Genomic DNA, 24,314 nt, shown 5'->3' with positions numbered 1-24,314 from the left:
CTCAGCCTCTCAACCGTGCTCAGACAAGTATGACAACGCTCCTTCAGTGCTGATAAATACCCAAATGACCACCCACTCTGCAAGCTGAAGGCACTCAACTCTCCCAGCTCATGACTCTGCCTCCTGGTCTTAACCCAGCCCCTTTGCTCTCACAGTCCTGATTCTATAGCCTCTGGTGCCCCTACTACCTTCAACACTTCACACAGAGAGTTCCCATAAGGTCTACTAATGATTTCTTTCTTTCTTGATGACCAGTGGATTCTCTGTACATACTTCTGAGATGACTCACTTATATTAAGTGGAATGGCAAAAGTGACCAATCCCCAAGTAAGAGTCCTCTACAATTTATCTCCATGCTCTCACCCAGTTACAAGGACCATGGATAGAAGAGCTATTGCAAGTAATACCACTTTACCACAGAAGTGGTGTCATTGTGAAGGGCGGACCTGAAGATCACTGATATCCATCTAATAGAGGAGATGGTAGTGCATAGGTACAAAGAAAGAGATTGGTGGGCGAGTAGTGTCTTATAGCAGCTTCCTTGTCAGCTAAAACTGTCAGAGGAACGAAGAAAGAAATGGGAAGTACTTGTCTAGAAGAGTAAGAGAGTAAATGGACTAGGGGAAGATAGAATGGTGGGCAGCAACACAGGGACTAGGGAAATGAGTGGTTCAAAACCAGTGCCAGGGAGGGAATGGGAGGACTGGTAGGGAGTGACCAAGGGCAAGGTAACTAAGAGGAATTACTGAAACCAGAATGAAGGCTGAACATGGTAGTGGGACGGGAGGAAATCGTAAGGAAATAGAGGAAAGGACTAGGAAGAAAAGGGCATACATAGAAGCCTAAATACAAACATGTACATACGTAAATACATTTATGATTATGGGGGAAATAGACCTAGGTGCATATATTTATAGGTTCAGTAATAGGGTAGCAGGTAGACATTGGGCCTCCTCGCACACATTCCCTCAATACAATAGCACCTTGATCAGGTAAACGGTCATTCCATGATACCCACCTTCCCAACATGATCACTGAAGACAGACGTGTGCATAAGCAAATGTGGTGAAGAAAGCTGATGGTGTCCGGCTATCAAAAAGATATAGTGTCTGGGGTCTTAAAGACTTAAAGGCAAACAAGCGGCCATCTAGCTCCGAAGCAACAAATCCCACAGAGAAGAAGCACACAGCCTAAGTGAATACAATGTGTTGAACGGACCAGATAGCAGACACCAAAGAACAAAAACCATTATTGTGTGATCACCTTCCTCACATAAACACTGAAGATGAATGTGTGCATAAGTAAGTGTGGTGAAGAAAGCTGATGGTGCCCGGCTGTTGAGAGATAGTCTGGGGACTTAAAGGCTTGAAAGTAAACAAGCGGCCATCTAGCCCAGAAGCAACAAAGCCCACATGGAAGCAGCACACCAACATGTGTGATCATGAAGGGCTGAATGGACCAGGTTTCAAGCACCAAAAGCAGGGGGAAAAATCATATCACCATGAATGAGGGGAGTACATGATGGGGACCCAATGCCCATCTGTAGACAGCTGGACATCCCTTGCAGAGGGGTAGTGGGGAGGAGATGAGCCACTCAGGGTGCAGTGTAGCAACAATGAAACTCACAGCCTTTCTCTAGTTCTTGAACACTCCCTGTTCCCCTCCCCCACCCCCCCTATTATCATGATCCCAATTCTACCTTGAGGACCTGGTTAGACCAGAGGATGCACAGCGGTGCAGTAGGGTTCTGGAAACAGGGAATCTAGGACAGATGAACCACTCAGGACAGGGAATCTAGGATGGATGAACCCCTCAGGACTAGTGGTGAGAGTGGCGACACTGGGAGGGAAGGGGGTGTAGAAAGGGGGGACCAATCTCGGGGATCTACATGTAACCTCTCTGGGGGATGGGCAACAGGAAAGTGGGTGAGGGGAGATGCCAGGCAGTGTAAGATAAGATAAAATAATAATTTATAAATTATTAAGGGTTCATGAGGGAAGGGGGAGCAGGGATGGAGGGGGAGGGAAAAAAGGAAAATGAGCTGATTCCAGGAACCCAAGTAAAAGGCAAATTTTGAGAATGATGAGGTCAACAAATGTATAAGGATGCTTTACTCAATTGATGTATGTATGGATTGTAATAAGAGTTGTATGAGCCCCAATAAAATGGTTTATTAAAAATAAAAGAATGGTGGGCAGCAGTTGACAATACTCAGATTTATTTTTCATGAATTTTTTTCTCAATTTAAAAGGAGTCCAGACAGCATACATTTTTGTCCCAGTCATGTTCTGCCGTATGGACTTTGACTTGGTGTTAACATAGTTTTTAATTTAGCCAAGGTTAGAAAGGACATGTAGAGTATGATGGAAAGAGGGCAAGTGTAATAGTGTGTTTGTAAGGGAGCAATTATAGTGAGGGGCAAAAACTTTAGGCTAGTTGAGGAGCTAAGGGAGATGCTACGAGGAGCAAGAGACAGTAGAAAAGAGCATCAGAAGGATTGTGGGTTTGGATAATGTTGGATAATTGTTGGAATCAGGGACCTAAGGAGAGTAGTAGAATATTAGGTGTTGATCAGAGGTTGGATGATTGAAAGTGGTACTAGTGTCGGGCAGGGTGGAAGTGGGGTGGGGGTTGTATTTGTAAAAGCAAAATCTAGGTTATTTCCTATTAATGTCCCTAAACATTTCAATACCTCCGAGCTATACTTTTCTCCTCTATAAAATGCAAATAATGTTTACCTCAGAAAGTTGTAGCAAGGATTAGATTATAAGTGTGGACTGCTCAGCATGTTGTTGTGAGGTGCTGTCAAGTGGTTCAGACCCATAGTGACCCTGTGCACAACAGAATGAAACCTGCCCCATCCTAGGCCTGAGTCCATTGGTGAAGCCACTCATCAAGGTATCAATCCGTCTCATCAAGGGCCTTCTTTTTCGCTGCTCTTCCACTTTACCAAGCATAATGTCCTCCAGGGACTGATCTCTCCTGACACCATGTCTGAAGTACATAAGATGAAGTCTCACCATCCTTGCCTCTAAGGAGCACTCTGGCTGTACTTCTTCCAAGACAGATTTGATTGTCCTTTTGTCAGTTCATGGCACTTTCAATATTTCTTGCCAGCACCACAATTCAAACATATTGCATAGCATATCAATAGATCTTTAAAAGAATTTCCTTCCTTCCTTCCTTGTATAATCTTGTGCCTCATTTCCTGTCTGGAAAAGAATAGCAAACACCCATTTGGTGCCTTGATGCCTTTGCTTATACTCAAAATTACTTTATGTGAAATCTGGTGGGAAAAAAGCACTGTTCAAATCCCCCCCTCCCCCCAATCAGAATAAAAATATCACTTGCCTTGGAACTAACACTGTTATGTAAACCAGAAGTATTGTCAGCTGCTATGGATCAGCCCCAATGTCATAGGAATGACGTGCCAACAGAACAAAATGCTCTCTGGTCTCACACCAGTCCCATGATCTGTTCAGGACAGACCTCTCTCCTAGTTTATCTTAGTCTGGAAGCTTCACCAAACCTGTTTAACAGCAAAGCAACATGCCAACCTCCGCTGACAGGTGGGTAGTAGCTGTGCGTGTGGCCTACTAGCCACCCCATTGCCCAAAAAGAAGTATTTTCTACTATATTTATTCTACCTTACTTGTTGAAAATGAAGACTTGAAGCACTTACTCATGAAAATTAGAGACAACTAACTATGTATTGCAATTTATTGTTAAAAAACAAAATAAAATCCTCACAATTGGACCAATAAGTAAATATCATCAAGGGTTTAATTTTGTATCCATCCATAGTCCACATTAGGCAAATATATGCATTACCTCTTAAGAGTATTGAAGAGCAGTGACGTCACTTTGGGGACTAACGTGTGCTTGACCCAAACCATTGTATTTTTAGTCACCCCTTATCTGTGTGAAATTTGGATAGTAAATAAGGAAAACCAGTGAAGAATTGATGCATTTAAATTACAATGTGGCAGGAATATTGAAAGTACCATGGACTGCCAGAAGAATAAGCAAATCTGTGTTGGAAGATGTTCAGCCAGAATATTATTAGCCCTTTGCAAAGGACATCATGCTTGGTAAAGTATTGGGTCAACAAAAAGAGGAAGACGCTCAATGAGATGGATTTATGTAGTGGCTGCTACAATGGGATCATAGATGACGATTGTGAGGCTGGCCTAGGATGATCTGGTGGATGTGAAAGGCAGACCTTGTGGTTTTCAGCCCAAGGTGCAATTTACTATAGCACTCAAGCTCCTTAAACAATTAGAGGACCATGCAAACATCAGTCTCCACAACTATAAGGCCAGAAGAAATAGATGGTTTCTGACTACCACGGCCACCTGCTCTGAAAAGGATTACATAAGAAGGTTCTGGATAGAGTGAGAAATATGTGGAACAGAACTCAAAATCATTTTAAAGCAATAGCATTATTGATTGGCCAGAGACAGGTGGGAACCCTAACTGAACTCACCTCTGTGTTAGAATAATCAACTATTCGAGATCAAAAGGGAAGCATTTACCCAAGGTGGAGGGTTAGAAATATAGGAGGAATGAAAACCAGGAACACTGGGAGAACATGGGATTGATGATCGTCCACTGAGGGGCCTGAAATGAATGTTTAAACAAAATATCCATAAATTGTTCAATGCAGAATTAATCTGCTCTCTAAACCTTCACCTAAACCACAATAAAAAGTTAAAAGTAGATTATGTATACAATCCTGTAATAACAATAATCTGTGAGTGGTGAGACAGGCAAGGCGAACAGGTTGAAGAAGGAGAATGGGACAAAATTATAATAAAACTGTTAAGTCCCTTAAAGGGAAAATACAGTAGCCACTTAAACATCAGAGGATCTTGATTTTGTGTGAGGTTAGCTTGGTAGTGATCATGAAAGACATCCCTAAAGGTGTAGAATGTCTGGTGGGGTTTGATCAAATTCAAGGTAGCCGAGTGAATGTACTGAGAGCCAAAATGAAGGTCAAACATGATGGGGCAGGAGTAAAGTAAAAAGAAATAGAGGAAAGAACTAGGAGGCAAAGACATTTATAGAGGTACAATTATAGGCATGCACATATGTAATTATATTAATATGATGGGGATATAGGTCTATATATTTAAATGTTAAGTATTAAGGTAGCAGACAGGCATTGGGTCTCTACTCAAGTACTCCCTCAACACAAGAACACTTTGTTCTACTAACCTGGCATTCTGTGATGCTCACCTTTCCGACATGATTGCTGAAGTCAAAATGGGTGCATAAGCAAATGTGAAGAAAGCTGATGGTGCCTGGGTATTAAAAGATATAGTGTCTGGGGTCTTAAAGGTTTAAAGGTAAATAAGCAGCCAAGGCTCTACATATAACCCCCTCCCTGGGGGATGGACAACAGGAAAATGGGTGAAGGAAGACGTTGGGTAGTATAAGACATGACCAAATAATAATACTTTTTAAATTATCAAGGATTTGTGAGGGAGGAGAAAAATGAGCTGATACCAAGGACTCAAGAAAAAGGAAATGTTTTGAGAATGCTGATGGCAACAGATGTACAAATGTGCTTGACACAGTGGATGTACATATGGATTGTGATAAGAGTTGTATGAGACCCCAATAAAATTATTTAAAAAAAGAAAATGATGGTGGCAACATATATACAAATGTGTTTGATGCAACTGATGTATGGATTGTTAAAAGGGCCCCCAATAAAATTATTTATTTAAAAAAAGACATCCCTAAGGCACTTAAAATTAAGATTTGAAGGGTGACCTGCAGTTATTTAGATGAAGGGGCAAAGGGTAAAAAGATACCACAATAAAGGAAAGAAAAGTCTGGATGAAGTCATAAACCTTCTGTTTCGCCCTATCTTTCTTCTCCTTATCATAATTGATGATGGTTCTTTCTCATTGTCACCATAAATGTTTTAAAAATAGTAAAATTATACATTATTTTTTATTTAATATATCTTTTTCTTGGGGCTTATACAACTCTTATCACAATCCATACATTAACTACAGAACATAGTATAAGCTATTATGTATTTGGAAAAAAAACTAATTATTTGGACTGTTTAAGAAGACATGTGATGAAGATCAAAACTTGTCATGCAACAAGAATCTTTGATAGCGTTGGTGGTTTGGTGTCAGGCTATTAACTTCAAAGTCAGTGGTTCAAGTCCACCAGCCACTCAGAGAGAGGAAGATGAGGCTGTTCACTCCCATAAAGATTTATAGCCTCAGAAACCCTCTGAGTCAAACAACTTTGATGGAAGTTGGTGGTTTGTTTTTCTGAAGGCTACTGAGGACATAAAATATCATCTTAAATCCATCAACACTTTTTATGCTGACAATTTTTTTCTGGGTATCATGTTGCCTCTTCCCCCACCCCCAAAAAAGAATAACACCTCTTCTCTGAAAAAATAAATGAATATTTCCATCTAAATGGATCCATAGGGTTTTTTTTATTGCATGAGCTAATGCATAGCCTCTTGGCAGAAAAACAAAATTTATCATTTATTTTCAGTTCTAACTAGGGTGGGAACTGAACTGATTATTCTTTGTCTTGCTTTTGTACAATTATCCATTGACCCAAGCTTGCATTTTGTGAAGCATTTGGTTCCATACATTGTCATCATGGAAAATGTTTGCGCCACCAAAAGGGAGCTCCCAGGAGGTGCTGAATATTGTAATCCATCACGTCATTTTAAAAGACAAAGTACCATCCATTGTTGTGATAAAGTTATGAAATATGTTTACTTGGTGCATACTAGAACTTGGACAGTGGATAAAGGAAATTGGTCAGAAAAAACAAGGATAAATAATTCTTTGACTCTACTCAGAGATTGCTGAGCATGTTTCTCAAGCAAAAGTGATGGGGTTTACTTGGAATGACTCCAAGCCTCCATGTTATACTGACTAAACATTATTACAGGTCTGGCCAGATGTCAAGTAACAATAGCAGAGATTGTTTTTGTTCGGCAAACTAGACTTCTCAAGCTCATAAGCAGTTGTTCATGATACTTTAAATTTTCTCCAGCCACGTCAGTTTCGGTGTACTTGAGCAACAATATACTTGGTCTAGATCTCAGTGCTGCTGTATTCTTGCACTAGGAAGAGTGATTCTCAATTTCTGACCCTGAGACAGTGAAGGCCTAGCAAGTCAGTTTTCAGGGGGGAAAGGATTCTGTTTATTAGTGTTCGCTTTCTCTAGCATTGTGATGAGTATATTCTTTTATTCCATTAATAAGAATATCGAATAAATCAAGTATCCTATGACCAAGCCATGGGGGTACAGAGTATGTGCTGTGTTTATACTTTGTATATGCTGAGAGTTGCATGTAAGCCATGGTGAACACACAGACAGTTATAAAGGGGCCATGCAGTGAGACAGATTAGCCAGCTTCTTTTCCTTGTCCCTGCCTAATGCTTTTCTGTCCCTCTTTGAATTTAGGAGCATGTATCCTGTTTGGAAATCTTTTCTCGAGGGAACAATGCAGGTAGCCCAGTCGCGGATCAATATCTGTGAAAACTATAAAAACTTCATTTCTGACCCTGCAAGGACAGTGAGAAGCTTAAAAGAACAGCAACTAAAGAGGGTATTGTTTCAATTTCTGTCCTTTCTTATATGCATTTTAATAATTCAGTGTGATGTTTATAAATTATTATGTACCACTTTATTTAAAACTTAGAACTTTCCAGTAATGGTCACAATGTTTCTGGTTAGTGGCATTTTACTAGGATTTTCTGATTTCAACATGTTCCCTTTAGCGACTATATCTTTTTATTCAATGTGAAAGGTGAGTGTAATTTGAATCTTTGGACATTCTGACTGCTCACTAAATATTGCTGAGAAGTATCACTTTTCAGCCTTAATTAAGTAAATAGACCTACATAGTAGTATTGTGTAGTGTATTACTATAGCTTAGTTTCAAATTGCCGTAGTTTGATTTTTTTATTTTTCATAATAATTAAAGGAATTTGCTACATTCTGAACAAGTATAGTCCCCTATAAAAGATATCAGTGTAATACTCAGAAATTTAATTGTGTAGGTTACAAATGAGTAAAAGCTTTCAAGTAGGTGTATTTTATTTGATTATACAGAAAATCAAAATCTATAGAAACATTTTTTTTTTACTTAATAGGGGTTTTATGGAGAAGCTTATTATTGAAATAGGTGATTGAGTTTTTTCCCTTTTGGAAATCGGGTTATAAAAATAGTTTATCATAATGCTTAATTGGTAAATAAAATTTTCTCATGAAGTATTAATATTTTAGAAATATTTAAAGTAATATTTAAGGAACGTATTTCAGAAGCTATCTAGTATTTTGAGTCTGACTGTCTTTTCGATCTTCTTGATTTGACAAAAACTAAAACTAACCCCAAAACCCCCAGTTTTTAATCTTTGTTTGCCAAAGATGATTTCCATTTTCTGAAATCAACATGTACATAAAAATATATATGTGCATAAGATTTAATGGAGCATTTAGTTAGTCGGTTTGAACATGTGTGGAAGGATGCATATGTATTAACTTTGCCAGATAATCTATGAAAAAATAGACATGGTGAATAAACTATGCAAATACGGGTGATTTCCTGAGTAAATATCAAAGTTTGTCATTATTTTGAATGATTTCCTAGCCTTCAGTGTAAATTTATACACTCATTTCTATGTCTGCTCAGTGCCGATAGCTCTTATAAAAGAGCTTAGCATTTATTACATCAAGTTTTTCATAACATAAATTTCTTCTTTAAATGTAAAATTTTGTCTGTCATAGAAAAAGCAAATTCCTTTTATAACAATATTGTTAATATGGAAAGGGGACCTGAAGTCCTCTCTTCCTTTGCGAATTAAGTCAGATGGTTTGTATTGTAAATGTTTGGTATTTTGCTGTGTGTAGAGCACATTCCTTTGCTTTGTGCAGAGCACATTCCTGCAAACAGCTCACTTGGGTGATGGAAAACATTTGGTTGTGAATTTATTGAATGCTAGGAAGCCAGGATCACAGGAGAGCTTTTCACTGTTGGTGCAGGAATTTTCTAATAATGTCTGATAAACAATTACTTAGAAATTTGTAAAGGAAAAAAGCCAAAACTTTCTGGGGAGATTTTTGTGAAGGTCTTTTCAAAGATTTGAAAGATCACAGTGTATCTGGCATTGTACATGTAGAAAGTAATTTGGTTAATTAACAACCCTTTTAGATGAAAATGAATGAAATAATCTCTCCATAAGATGTTTATTCACCCAGAAATAGGGAGAGATCAAATGTCTCAATCTTCTGGGGAGAGGGATGCAAGGAATGAGAGAGAGAGATAGAGAGAGAGAGAGCGAGAGAGAGAGTGCATGTCCATGCACAGGTACCTGTATACCAGCATTCACTTTTGTGTGGCTATTCTGAGACTATCCAGATGATTTTCAGTTCCCAGGGTACCCCTTAGCTAACTGTGCTCACTTTCCTCTGAAAACACTCAAATTAGCACCCCTTCTGGTATACATCAATCACCACAGGAGTCTGAGACTGGTTTTCAGAAGCAGTCATATTGATTACTTTCCTGAGATCACACTGCACTGTTTGGGTGAATACTTTAAATACCATATACTTAGCTCTTCTTTTAAGTATCTGCTCCCATTTTCCCATTAAGCACACTTAATATTTTTCAGACAGGTGTTGGTTCTTTTTGTCTGTGTAGCCTTAGAGTACATTGTTAGCTCTTCACATCTAGAAATGGGCTGTTATTGGGATGTTAAGCACTTCTCTAAATATCTCAGATTGTCATATCAGTTATTAATATATCATTTACTAATAAAAAGTTTTGTGATTAAGAATTAAGCAGAAATGAGATTTTTATTTCCTCCTGGGTAAAAACTTTCTTTTTTAGCATACCCATACAATGAAATACTATTCAGCCAGAGAAAGAAATGAAATACTGACACATTGTATCATGGATGCACCTTGAAAACATGCTAAGAGGAGGAAGTCAAACACTTCATGTATGCAAACACTGATAATTTCCTAAGTGAAAATACCAAAATTTGGCATAATTTTGTATGATTTCCTAGCTTTGGTATGAATTTATACACTCATTTCTGTGCTCAACTCTGATAACTCTTGAGGAAGAGCTTGGCATATATCTACCAAGGTTTTTCGTAGCTTTTTTAAAATCTGAATATAAAACTTTCTTCACCATAGAATAAACAACAGTGTATGATTCCATTTCCTTGACATGCCCAGTAGAGGCAAATCCATGGAGACAGAAGTAGATTAATAATTCCCAGGAGTTAGAGCAAGCGGAAAACTGGGAGTAACTGCTAATGATTAGAGGATTTCTTTTAGGGATGATGAAAATGTTCTGGAATTAGATCATGGTGATGGTTGTTCTGCCTTTTAAATGTACTAAATAGACTTCTAAGTATATTAAAGAGGACTGAATTATATGTACTCTTTGAAAACAATTGATGACATGTACATGTTACAGTATACTTCCAAAATTTTGTGGAAAATCTAATTAAACAATAATGGATTTTTTTGTGAAATTCATATGTCAATTAAAAAAACTTACCATTTTTAGATAAAAGGTGTCGATAGGACCTTAAAAACATGGCCCTCACAATACAGTCACATGTCTGCCCTGGGCCATATAGTAAATGGTATCATCACTTTTACCTGAATGACCTTGGATAAGTTGTTTAGCCTCTTTATTCTTTTCCCTCATTTTAAGAAGGGACTTCTACTAATAATACCTTTTTCATAGCGTTGTTTTGAACACTAAATATATTAATGTTTGAAATAATAGTACCTGTGCAGGGAGTGATTTTAGGTATAGCTAAGCCTTTGCATTCGCTTGACTGTCACAGGCCACATTGGCCTTGAGGTTTCCAGCGTCATCTAGCCTTAGTGGAGTTAGTGTGTGCACAGATCTCTGCAGTGTGGGGATAAGCCGCCCAGGAGTTGCTCTGTTTGGTTTTGAAAGTGACAGATCTAGGTAAGGGAATGAGATTTACACGTGCAGTCTCAGACAGACCCTGCAGGAGACTAAAACTTACTACACCCCCACGTATGGGCATGCCCACCCACAGTCATCCTGGTAGTTCAAGCAGTGACTTCTCTATCGAGGTATTTACAGCTCATTATAGTTTTTCCAAATCCTGATTCACTTTACTAATCCGAGTCAAAGCTATGTTGCCCAGTAAGATAGTTGACTTTGTATTCTTCTCAGGTTTCCTTGCAATATAAAGCTAGAGAATTATGCCCAAGTCCAAATTTCGTGCACACTGCAAAGTTGTTTTAAATGAGCCTTTTATTCACAGTTTTGACACTTGAGGTCTTTAGGTGCCGTTGAGTTGCTTCTGACTCATAGCCAAGCTGTGTCCAGAAGAATGAAACACTGACTGGCCCTGTGCCATCCTCACAGCTGCTGTGTTGGAGCTCATCGCTGGAGCCACTGTGTCAGTCCTTTTACTGCGGGTTCTCCTCTTTGCTAATAAGCATGCTGTCCTTCTCGAGGGACTGGTCTCTCCTGATGTCCGAAGTACGAGATGCAGTTTCATCATCCTCTCTTCTAAGGAGTATTCTGGCTGTACTTCCGACACAAATTTTTTCATTTCTTTTCTTTTGAGGAAATCAGTCCCTGGTATAGTTAATATTCTTTGCCAATATCATAATTCACATGCATCAGTTCTTCTCCTGTCTTATTCATTACCAGCTTTCCCATACACACGAGTCATTTAAGAAACCCTGGCTGCAGTCAGTTTTAGTTATCAAAGTGACATCTTTGCTCTTTAAATGGAGGCCCTTTTAAGCAGATTTGCCCAGTGTTTATTAGTGCTCTGTAAATGTGAAGTTATTCCGCTTTTACCTGCCCAGGTGGGACCTTTGTATATCTTCCACCTGTGACCCCTTCCTTAATGGTGTTGTATGTCTTCTATCTAAGTACCAGTGACATGTCATTAAGTTATTTTTGTATAGGCAGTGTTCTAACCGTGTTCTCCTCTTGTACTGCTCCGCTCTATACTGCTGAGCCTTGCTTCAGAGTTCCTCGCCGGGTCTCCTGCTTTGCTAAGCTTGTGTTGGCTTCCAACAAACACTACCAATGCCATTCCAGACACAGCAGATTTCTGCTGGTGCTTGCCCTAAGCTGACCTCAGGTTTGTGAAACTTAGTGAAGCCCCCTCATATGTACCATGTATTTTTAATAAAATTTGTACAGGGATTGGTTAGTAACTATGAGTTGTACCTAAGTTGGACATTCAGATGTAATCTAGTGACTACCTATGTGTGTCCAAGGAGTCAGGTTAGTGCTATTTTTAAGAAATAATTGTTTTGTTGTACCCAGCTTCCCTGTTCCTTTCTTTCTTCTTGGGCTTATCAAGTCAAATTGCTCAGGCTTGCTTATGCCTTTTCCTAAGAATTAATTCTTCAGTAATCATTGCAACATGGTTTTCCCAGACATAAAGGGACGAAGAAATTAAGAATTGCTTTATTCTTTATTACCATCATCTCTGGAACAGTAAGAACATTTGAAGAGTTTTTTGTTTTTAAACCTTCCCTTACTATTAATCAGCAGCAGCACTCAGGGTATTTCCCAAAGCATGATTGTTAGGCTAACTGTGGTACCATTCGGTTCATCAGTTGAGATGGCAGTATCTACCAGCTGTCCACTCTATTTTAATTTGCCATTTGAAGGATTCTGAAAGTACTGATTCTTCCCTTGGGTTTCCATTGTGTGGCCTTCCCTATGCTCTTTAGGATAAACTCATTTTCTATAAGCTTGAAAACTATTAATACTTGTATTTTGAATTTTACAGTGTGTGGACCAGTTGACAAAGATCCAAACTGAATTACAAGAAACAGTAAAAGATTTAGCTAAAGGCAAAAAGAAGTACTTTGAGACTGAACAGATGGCTCATGCTGTACGAGAGAAAGCTGACATCGAGGCCAAGTAGGCGAACTAATATTTTTAAAGTTATGCATAAATTATTGAACTGTATAATATGTACGTTATATGTCAAAAATTTTAATTATGCAAATAAATGTTACCTTTGCTAATACTTTGTTCTCTAATACAAGACATAGATTCATTCTTAGGTTATGTTGGCTTTGTTTGCTCTACAAATTTTACTTGCTTTTTACCACATTTTTAATATTGATTCATTTTACCTAACTTAAAATAGCAAAATTGGAATATTTGATTATTTGATTTTTCACATTAAATTTATAGCGTTGAAAGTTTTGCAAAAGTCTAGTTAGAACTGCTGAGGTGTGTGGAATATCATTTCCCTCCTGCTAGATTGAGATTTCGTGTAGTAGAAGAGAATGACCGTGATCCCAGGACGCCATTGATATGGGCATGCCAAGTGAGCTGGAATATTGTGTTTTAAGTGAATGTTTACCAGCAAATTAGGATTCCATTTAACAGTTTGGTTTTTTAAATCATTTTATTAGGGCTCATACAACTCTTATCACAATCCATACATACATCAATTGTGTAGAGCACATTTGTACATTCATTGCCCTCATCATTCTCAAAACATTTGCTCTCCAACCGTTTAACAGTTTTTATACAGCTTATTCCATATCACCATATACAGTTGTCACAATGCGGCAGTATTCTCATTATTTCTCTTCTGTTTGCTCTGTTTCTGTTGATCTAGCCTCCCTTCCTATCTTGATCTCTGGGCATTATTTTGGGATAAATGTTGACTATTTGGTTTCATATAATTTGTTTCCTAAAGGAGTACATTACATCAGTGGTAGCATTTTATAAGGCACTATGCCATTTGGCTAGAAGGTGACCTCCAGACATGCTTCTTTCCAAGTTCAAAGGGCAATAAGTAGTATGGGACTCCCCTAATCTTTTAACAGTTCAGTAAGACTTTTTTAGGCATTTGTTATGTGTGTTTTATCAGCTTATATGAAACTCATTTTCATTATGTGAGCATTTCAAAGCCTTTATTTTGAGAATAGAAACACTTGACAATTGATAACAGTAAAGATACTAAGCAGGCAATAAAGAATTTTGCATGGACAATTTGAAAGATAAAAAGTGATGAGAAAAAATGAGCCTACTTTATAGATCTGGACTGTAAAAGGATCCGTGAGAAGCTGAGGTTCATATTTAGTGGATTTACTGTTGCAAAGTCAAGGAGTCTGGACTCCTAATCGTAAAGTTAGAAAGGCTCTGAACACTTGCACAAATACATTCACATGTTTTTACACGCAAGACATTTTCACAACTCGATAAGCATCTTGCGAAACTCAAGTACTCTGAGCAAATTTATTTAGTACCAAGAATGGTAAATGAATTGCAAGGGCTTTTAAAAGTCCATGGAAAATGAAATGATAAAAAGGATAGATTTTTTTTCCATGAAATGTTTGAAGCCCCTCATACATATAAAGTACTTATTTAATATTTTTCTACTTTAGTTGTATCTTTGTTTCTTTTTTTTGCTTGTTTCATTTCTATGAGCATACAGATCTGTACTTAAATAGAGTCAATAAGGCCTGGTGTTTTTAGATTAGGAGAACTTGAATATCCAGTCATGATGGATTTTAGGAACATTTTTGTTTAATCTCAGGGATTCTAGAACAGGTTGAGTAGTTAAATGCTTGATTTAACCTAGTCCTACAGGGTGAAAATGAAGACAGTTGTAGGCTCTACCTGAAAAGCTTGGATTGGCGGCGAGGGTTTAATACTCAGCTGCTTGCCAGACGCTTGGTGGTTTGAACCCACTAGCTGTCTGTCTTGGAAGGTACCTATGAGTTGTAAGTAGATTCCATGACCATGGGTTTGGATTTTGGAATTCACAGCTGCCGGTTCTACCTTCCAACCCAGGGCACTGCTTTATAAAATTACCCAAATTCAAAGGGGACACAGCAAGTTGGATATTTTATATCAATGTGTGTATAACTTTATTAAAACATTAATTCAACAATAAAACATAAAATAGGTCTTTTGAAAATCTTGATTGCGTTTTGTATTCACTGCTGTGAGTACATGGATACATAGGGAAAACTTTGTTTAAACCCTAAAATTAGCCACAAGTACATTTAATATAACTTTATAATATATTTATTCACATTCAAAGAGTGTTTCAAGTTACTGAGCTAGTGAATTATATCTCTCAGTTTTAGTATGGAAACCCTGTCCCCCCTGAAAATTAGAAATTAATTTTGTCTAATAAGGAAAACTTTTAACACAAGAAATAACATTTGAAAAGAATCTTAAAGAATTGTTTTTCTAAATGAAGATGAGATCAGGAAAGGAAGTTGAGAAGTAGACTACATAAAGTTGTAATAGATGATAGAATATAAAATGGGATGTATCCATTGGGAGAGGCGCCGTTAAAGGACACGATACGGTTTGAAAGAGAGAATGAGTTCCATTCTAAATATGTGGATTCTGAAGAGCCTGTGGTGCATGGTGTGAACATGTTCGCCCTAGGGTCGATTATTTGGCTCAGGGCAAGAATTGAACCAGAGGATCTTGCTTTGTTGGTCACTTGTCTATCAGATGACAGTTGTCAGAATGAACTAATACAGAGATAATGAGTTGAGAAGTTAGCACATAGAATGATAAGAAATATTAATATTAGGGGATAGATAGGGAAAGAATACTCAGTATAGTTCACTTATGTATGTCTTGTTTTTCTAGATAGTTCTCTTTAAAGAGTAACTGCTTATTTTATCAGCAGTAACTCACCTTACTATTACATAGGAGTAGATGAGGATTAGCAAATGAAACAGAAACCAGAAACTTAAGGCATTATTTTGGAAAATCCAGGTGCAATGCTGACTATTTGGAATATGACTGTAGGAACAGGAGCATTGAGTACCACGCTGCCTTACCCCGAAGGTTGTTTGAGTCAGTTCTGAGTCATAGCAACCCTCTGTACCGCAGATAGAAACTTTACCTAGACTTGCACCAGTGTGTCAGTGCATCTTGTTGCAGGTCTGGCTCTCACTCTTTTTTTGTTGATCAAAGTGGATGTCAGAGGAGAATCTGAAACTTTTGCCCTTAATCATAGAGTCGCTATAGCAAATAGAAGAAAGAATGAAGTCAAGGACGGAATAAAAAATTTCAAAGGGAAGCTCAAGAAGACAAAGCCAAATATGAAAACAAAATGTGCAAGGATCTAGAATTAGAAAAACCAAAGGGAAGATCATGCTCAGCATTTCTGAAATTGAAAGAACTCAAGAAAAAATTCAAGCCTTGAGGTTCAATTTAGAAAGATTCTATAGGCAAACATTGAATGATGTAGGACTCATCAGATGGAAATACTGCACCAAAAAGAGCTTCTTGACATTCCGCCGTTTCAGGAGGTAGCCAAAAACAAGGCTCCAGGAATTGATGGAATACTCTTTGAAATGTTTCAGAAAGCTGAAGAAGCACTGGAAGTACTTGTTTATCTATGCCAGGTATTTTGGAGGTCTGCTACCTGGCCTATTGACTAAAAGAGATCCATATTGTGCCCATTCTTTTTGATGGCCAGATGGTAGGAAAGAGACTCCAGTATAGTTCATTATTTGTACATGTCTTATTTTTTCTAGATTATCATCTTTGAGGATTAACTATCTTATTTGATAGCTTAACACTGTACAAGAAGTAAGAGGGGGACTTCAAAAAGGTTATGGGACAAAATGAATTGTAAGATAATGGATTTTAGACTTGTGCTTAATCCTAGCACCAATCTAAGAACAATTAGTTCCTATGACATGGCCCTGCTCGATACTTACCCTTGTGAAGGAAAAACAGATGTGGGTGCTGTCGCAAAGTGTCAAGAAATTAGATGGTGTCTGGCTATCAGACAGCGTGGGGGCTCATAAAGGCTTGTTTCCAAACAATCAGTCAGCCATCTAAGTGAAATGTCAGCTAAGTTCACATGGAAGAAGCACACCAACATCTGTGACCCAAGAATTTTAAATTATGAAATCCAAATCGGAAGGAGAGAATAGTATCAGCTTAAATCAATGGTTCTCAGTCTTCCGAATGCCACGACCCTTTAATACAGTTCCTCATGTTGTGGTGACCCCCCAACCATAAAATTATTTTTGCTACTTCATCACTGTAATTTTGCTACTGTTATGAATTGGGTGACCCCTGTGAAAAGGTCGTTTGACACCCCCCCCCAAGGGGTCATGACCCACAGGTTGAGAGCTGCTGACTTACATTGGGAGATTCTGGTAAGCAGAACCCATTGAATGATGGTGGAAGCCCAGAATACATTTACAAGATCTAACCATAATTGAGGGATTGAAATAAACTGGTTACTAAACAGAGTTTTGGAGAGATGACTGAAGTTGATTAATTGATAAACTTGGCTTGAATGGTTAAAACTTTATCAATTGCTCTGTCCTCTGGTAGATTTTGAGCGTGATCTGTTTGTTAATGTTTTCTGTTTTAATTTTTTCTTTCATATTGGGATTTATCTCTCATGTATTTTGTCATTGTGGGTAGCCTTTGTGAGTCTTTGATATGTGTTTTTCTGTTTATGAAACTGAGGATTGATGAACCTTTAGAGACAACAGTGAGAATAAGCTTTCTTGGGGAGTACAAATAGAGGAGATCGGGGGCTTACTGGGAGCTGATCTCAGAGAGTACAAGAAGGAAGAAAATGTTTTCAAACTGATTGTAGTAGCAATTGTCCAGTCCTGCTTGATGTGAGTGGACAGTGGAATGATATGATGTCTGGATTAGCTCTTAATAAAATGTTTTGTATAAAAAATGGAATGGAATATAATGGAATTTTTCCATAAAAATTTTTAAGTACCCTTTTAGATGAGGATTAACAAATGAAACAGAAGCCTGAAAGTTGAGACCTTATTTTGGAAAAGTCGGGAGCAACCCAACCTAGCTGATAAATGACTGTAGGAGAAGGAAAATTGGGAGTACCACAGTCTGATATACCTGAATAAACCACACTCACTGCCATCACGTTGAAATTGATTCACGGTGACCTGAGTAGAATTGCCCTGTGAATTTCTGAGACTAACTCTTCACGGGAGTAGAGAGCCCCTCTCTCCCATCTGAATAGACTCACAAATCTTGGTGTTGTGACCTCTGCTTTTCTAGATTAAAAGGCATAGGTACCTGCCAAATAAAAACAAATGGAAAAAAAGATGAAATATTAATGTGACAAGGTAGATAAGAAGCATATCTTCCATCTCCAAACTCACTCCGACTGAGTCAATTCCAACGCATAGTGACCCCAGAGGACAGAGTAGAACCACCCCATGGTTTCTGAGGCTATACATCATTACAAAGCAGTTGATGGGTTCAAAAGGCTTAGACCCTGCTTTTTCTTGTTTGCTTGTTGTTTTTTCCCCTAGCAAAGAAGTAATTGAGATGCACAGGTAGTTTCTACCTTGCTGGAAAAATGAGAGGCCACTTTTGCTATCCTCTGTGCGTTGGGTCAGTGGAGATTGGCTGCTCAGTCTTCAGCTCCCAAGTGGTCTGCTACTTTACTCCATATTGTGGCTCAGCTGCCAGCACTGGATTCTCCCATGGCAGTCACTATGACATTGCGGTCAAGACAAACACGCTCGCCTCAAAACACATGGGCCGAAGGAGTCTGCATTGTCCCTCAGCGTTTGGCTGTTGACTTTTTCTTATTATGGTTTCTACATGTTTGAGTAAAACCAGCATCTTTTTCCCATTGGTTGTTGGGTGAGGGTTTCCCTGATTGAAAGAGATTGAGGTAGGTAGATAAAGGGCACTAGCCTGAGAGAAGATTAAATGAAGAAAACAAAATCATATAGGACAGAGTCCAAAGACTGTCATTATGTGTTTAAACCCTAAGAAAAAGGGGAAGCTGAAACAAGAAAAACATAACAGAGAAATGTTTTTTTTAAGAACTGGTGCAGTAGTTAAAGTACTTGGCTGAGAGCCAAAAAGTTGGTGGTTTGAACCCACCCAGCAGCTCCACAGGAGAAACTGGCAATCAGCTCTCCTGCAGATTATAGCCTTGGAAAACCTATTGGGCAGTTCTCTCTCCAGTATGTTTGTTTGAGTCAGAACCAGTTTTACTACACATAGTAAATTTGGCCAATTCCACTCTTTAAAAAAAATCATTTTATTGGGGGCTCGTACAGCTCTTATCACAATCCATATATCCACTGTGCCAGGCACATCTGTACATACTTTGCCATCATCATTTTCAAATCATTTTCTTTCTACTTGAGTCCTTAGTATCAGCTCCTCATCGTTTTCCTCTCTCCCCCGCCCTCCCTCCCTCCCTCATGGACCCTTGATAATGTATAAATGTTTTTCATGTCTTACACCATTCGCTGTCTCCCTGGGAGGGGGTTCTATATCGATCATTGTGATTGGCTCCCTCTTACCCTCCTAGTATTGCTACTCTCATTATTGTCCCTGAGGGGGTTTATCTGTCCTGAATTCCCCGTGCTGTGAGCTCTTATCTGTAGGGTCATGATAGTGGTGGTGTGGGGCGGGCAGGGGGAGGAGATGGCAATTAAAGAACTAGAGGAAAGTTGTGTGTTTCATCGGTGCTGTTACTGCACCCTGACTGGCTAGTCTCTTCCTTGTGGCTCTTCTGACAGGAGATGTTTAATTGACTACAGATGGGCTTTGGATCTCCACTCTGCCCTCCCGCTTATGCACATCAGTATGATTTTTTTGTTTGGTATTGAGTCTTTGATGTCTGATCCCATTGACACCTCATGATCACACAGCCTGGTGTGCTTTTTCCATGTGGGCTTTTTTGCTTCTTCGCTAGATGGCATCTTGTTTACCTTCAAGCCTTTAAGACCCCAGTTGCTACATCTTTTGGTAGCCGGGCATCATCAGCTTTCGTCACCACATTTGCTTATGCACCCATTTGTCTTCAGTGATCTGAAGGTATCACAGAGTGCTGGGTTAGTGTTCTTGTGTTGAGGAAGTACTTGAGTGGAGGCCCAATCTATTCCCCTATCATTATATAGAAATCAATTTACATATATACTTGCCTGTATTTAGACCTCTACAAATGTCATTTGCCTCCTAGTTCTTTCCTCTATTCCATTTTACTTTACTCTAGTCCCACTGTCATGTTCAGCTTCATTCAGGTTTCGTTATTCTTCTAGGCTACATTGCCCTTGATCAAGCCTACCACCCCCCCCCCCAGACATCCTGTGCCCTCCGTATCATTGATTTTAAATCACACGTTCTCTTGTCCCTGGGTTTGTTGGCTCTCCCTTCCTTTCCCCACCTCCCCTCTCCCATGTTGCCCCGGTCCTGTTCTTTTCTCCTCTGGATTGTTTCCCCCCACGATCTTGTCTAGATAGACCTGCAGAAGCAGTAATAGGCGCAAAGACAAAGCGAAGCGAAACGTGACAACAAAAGGAAAAAAAAAAACAGTAAAAAAGAAAAGCCTATAAATAGTTCCAGGACTGTCTGTTGACCTTTTAAAGTGTCTCCCAATCGAGTCTGATGGGGTGCCATACCCTGGCCCAAAAGTCTGTCTTTGGTATTCCACAAGGACTTAGTTGTTTTGCTTCCCCTGCTGCTCCACTGCACACCATTAGTGTTTCACCCCAGTGTGGTGGGGTCAGATCGAGCACATCTCCCGCACCATGTCACCAGTGCTGTCCCTCATAGCGCTATGGGTCAGTGAGGGACGTCGTGCCTGATAGTGGGGCCAACCCTATGGTCCTCTCTGTGCATTGGCTGCTCTGAGCTGGGATATTGTCTGAAGGGCTTGGTGGGCCTGGATATGTCCCATTCTCTCTCCTTCCCTCTTCCTTTGTCCCCGATCAGAAGTGCTCCACTTTCTGAGCTGCAGCTTCAGTGCTGTCCTCTAAAGTGCATTCCTCTGGGGTGGGGGTGGGGTAGGGGTAAGAATGTCCACTTAGTTGGGATTAGAGGCTGGCTGCAGGTCTCTCTATTGGTTCCCTGCTTCGTGCTTGTTTGTTGCATTCACATCTTGGTGTTCCTGGTTGAAGTCTGGTCCCTTTCTCACTCTCCTGTGGGAGATAAAAACAATACCCTCCCCTTGCGTGGGTGAGGGCCCTGTTCCCCTGCTCCCTTGTCTCTTTCTCTCCTGTTTTTCCTTTTCCCTCCTTTTTTGTTGGCTGCCAGATGTATCCCTGGGTTGGGTTTGGTCGCTGCCATAGTACATGGGCCTTACCCCAGGAAAGTATGTATATAGTAGCTTTTCCCCTATGCCTCTTTTTCATTTTTTTTTTTTAACTTACCTCAGTGGACTCAAGTTGTACTTTTCCTTTTGTGCTTGGCTTACTTCATTTAGCACAGCAGCTCTCAATCTGTGGGTTGCGACCCCTTTGGGGGTTGAACGACCCTTTCACAGGGGTCACCTAAGACCATCGGAAAACACACATTTTCCATTGTCTTATGAACCCAGACACCGCTCCTCTCTGCATATCAAGGAAGGCCTGCCCATATGCAGGTACGCCCACATACTAGTGCCCGGCATGAAGACTGTTACCCTTGCTACACCATGCTTCAAGTTAAAATTTCATGTATTTGCCATTAGAAATAAATATTTCACAATATAGATTTACATATTGTTTTAGTGATTAATCACTATGCTTTAATTATGTTCAATTTGTAACAATGAAAATACATCTTACATATCAGATATTTACATTATGATTCCTAACAGTAGCAAAATTAGAGTTATGAAGTAGCAATGAAATAATTTTATGGTTGGGTGTCACCACAACATGAGGAACTGTATTGAAAGGTCGCAGCATTAGGAAGGTTGAGAACCACTGGCTTAGCATAATTTCCTCCAGCTCTTTCCATGTAGCAATGTACCTCATGCATTCATCACTGCTTTGTAGTACTCCATTGTATGTATGTACTATAGTTTTTAATCCATTCATCCATTGACGGAAATTTGGGTTGTTTCTAACTCCTTGTGATTTTTAAACCACGCCATGATGAACATTGGAGCGCACATGTCTGACCATGGTTTGTTTCTTATCTCAGTAGGGGGATTGCTGAGTCCTATGGTAGCTCAATTTCCATCTGTTTTATATATCACCAGATCGATTTCCATAGTGGCTGTATACCAACAGTGAACAAGAGTTCCTGTCTCACCAAAGTCCCTCTAACACTTGTTACTTTCTAATTTTTTGAATTGGGCTATCTTTGAGGGTGTTAGGTGGTATCTCATAGTTGTTCTATTTATTTATTTGTTTGTTTTATTAGGGGCTCATACAATTTATCACAATCCATACATACATCAATTGTGTAAAGCACGTTTGTACATTCATTTCCCTCATCATTCTCAAAACATTTGCTCTCCACCTAAGCCCCTGGCATCAGCTCCTCATTTTTACCCTCCCTCATGAACCCTTGATAATTTGTAAATTATTATTTTGTCATATCTTGCCCTCTCAGACGTCTTCCTTCACCCACTTTTCTGTTGTCCGTCCCCCAGGAAGGAGGTCACATCTTGATCCTTGTAATCGGTCCCCCAATCCAACCTACCCTCCCTCTACCCTCTCAGTATTGCCACTCACACCGCTCGTCTTGAAGGGATTGTCTGTCCTGGATTCCCTGTGTTTCCAGTTCCCATCTGTACCAGTGTGCATCCTCTGGTCTTGCCAGATTTGTAAGGTAGAATTGGGATCATGATAGGGGGGTGGGCAGGAAGCATTTGAGGAAAGTTGTATGTTTCATCATTGCTACATTGCACTCTGGCTCATCTCCTCCCCGAGATCCTTCTGTAAGGGGATCTCCAGTGGCTGACAAATGGGCTTTGGGTCTCCACTCTGCACTCCCCTTCTCATTCACTATGGTAAGATTTTTTGTTCTGATGATGCCTTATACCTGATCCCTTCGACACCGTGATCGCACAGGCTTCTTCCATGTAGGCTTTGTTGCTTCTGAGCTATCTCATAGTTGCATTTCTCTTATGACTAATGATCAGGAACATTTTCTCATATTTTTATTGGCTATTTGGAGTTCTGCCTTTGTGAAACTTCTCTTCAGGACCTTTGCCCACCTCCTCAGTGGGCAATTGGTTTTTTTTTCTTATTTTAAGTTATTGTAGATTTTAGGACTAAGGCCTTCATCTGATGTGTCATTGCTAAAGATATTTTCCCAGTCTCTTATTACTTTGGCAAATTCTTTCGACATACACAGGTGTTTTACTTTCAGTGTGTCCCACTTGTCAATTTGTGCCTCCTCTGTGTTTGTTCCCTTACCTGTTTCTGATAGCCTATCCCTGTGCCAAAGTTCTCAGGTTTGTCCAAAATTCCCTCATTGATGGCACTAATAGTTTGGGGTTTTACCTCAAAGTCTATGATCCACCTTGAGTTCCTTCTTGTGCATCGAGTGAGGTAAGGGTCTTGGTTCATTTTTCTGCAGATAGATACCTGTTTTTTCCAGCACCACTTGTTGAAAAGGGCATCTGCTTCCCATTTGGTATTTTTTGGGCCGTTTCCAAAAATCAGTTGTCTGTATGCTGGTGATTTTATTTCTGGGTTTTCAGTTCTTTTCCATTGGTCTGAGTTTCTGTCATTATAGCAGTTCCACACTGTTTTGACCACTGTGGCTGTATAAATGGTGCTAAAGTCAGGTAAAGCAAGCCCTCCCACTTTGTCCTTCTTGAGGAGTTCTCTGCAACTTCTGGGCTTCTTTCCTCTCCATATGAAGTTGGTAATCAATTTTTCCAATACATTGAAGAAAGATGATGGTATATATATATATATATATATATATATATATATATATGGATAGCATTGAATTTATATGGTGCTTTGGGCAGAACTGACATCTTTACTATATTGTGTCTTCTGATCCAAGAATATGGGATATCTTTGCATTTGTTGAGGTCACTCTTGGTTTCTTGTAATAGTGTTCTGCATTTTTCCTCGTACAATCTGTTTTTTTTTTTTTAAGTCAGGTATATCCCTAGATATATCAATTTGTGCTTGGCTATTGTGAAAGGCACTACCTTTTTCATTCCCTCTTCCGTGATCTTGTCCAATGTATATAAAAGTCCAATAGACTTAGTCCAATAGACTTCTGCCTGTTGACTTTGTTTCCTGCCACTCTGCCATATTCCTCTATCGCTTCTAGCACTCCCTTTGTGGAGCATTGGGGATTTTCCAAATATAAAACCATATTATCTGCGAAGATAGTTTCACCTCTTCTTTCTCCAAATACATTTGATGCCTTTCTTTGCCTTATACTGTTGACTAGAACCTCCAGTACAATGTTAAACAGAAGTTGGGACAAGGAACATCCTTGTCTGTCCCCCTGTTCCATTCACTACCACATTGGCTGTTGATTTTTCATATATAGCTTGTATTATATTGAGGAATTTTCCTTCCATTTCTGT

General features: G+C 39.3%; 1 protein-coding gene across 1 annotated transcript in view; it reads left to right on the top strand.

Moving 5' to 3' along the window:
• Nucleotides 1-24,314, top strand: part of FCHSD2 (FCH and double SH3 domains 2) — a 234,645-nt gene that overhangs the window by 103,125 nt on the left and 107,206 nt on the right. Inside the window, exons 5-6 of the mRNA XM_075546243.1 lie at nucleotides 7,459-7,603; nucleotides 12,813-12,946. Coding sequence (XP_075402358.1) covers nucleotides 7,459-7,603; nucleotides 12,813-12,946 — 279 coding nt within the window. The remainder of the gene's footprint in view (nucleotides 1-7,458; nucleotides 7,604-12,812; nucleotides 12,947-24,314) is intronic.

This window comes from Tenrec ecaudatus, chromosome 4 (assembly GCF_050624435.1).
Source record: "Tenrec ecaudatus isolate mTenEca1 chromosome 4, mTenEca1.hap1, whole genome shotgun sequence".
In the NCBI taxonomy this organism is placed as follows: Eukaryota; Metazoa; Chordata; class Mammalia; order Afrosoricida; family Tenrecidae; genus Tenrec; species Tenrec ecaudatus.
Note: the sequence above shows the minus strand (reverse complement) of the source record. Positions and strands in the feature narration are given on the sequence as shown.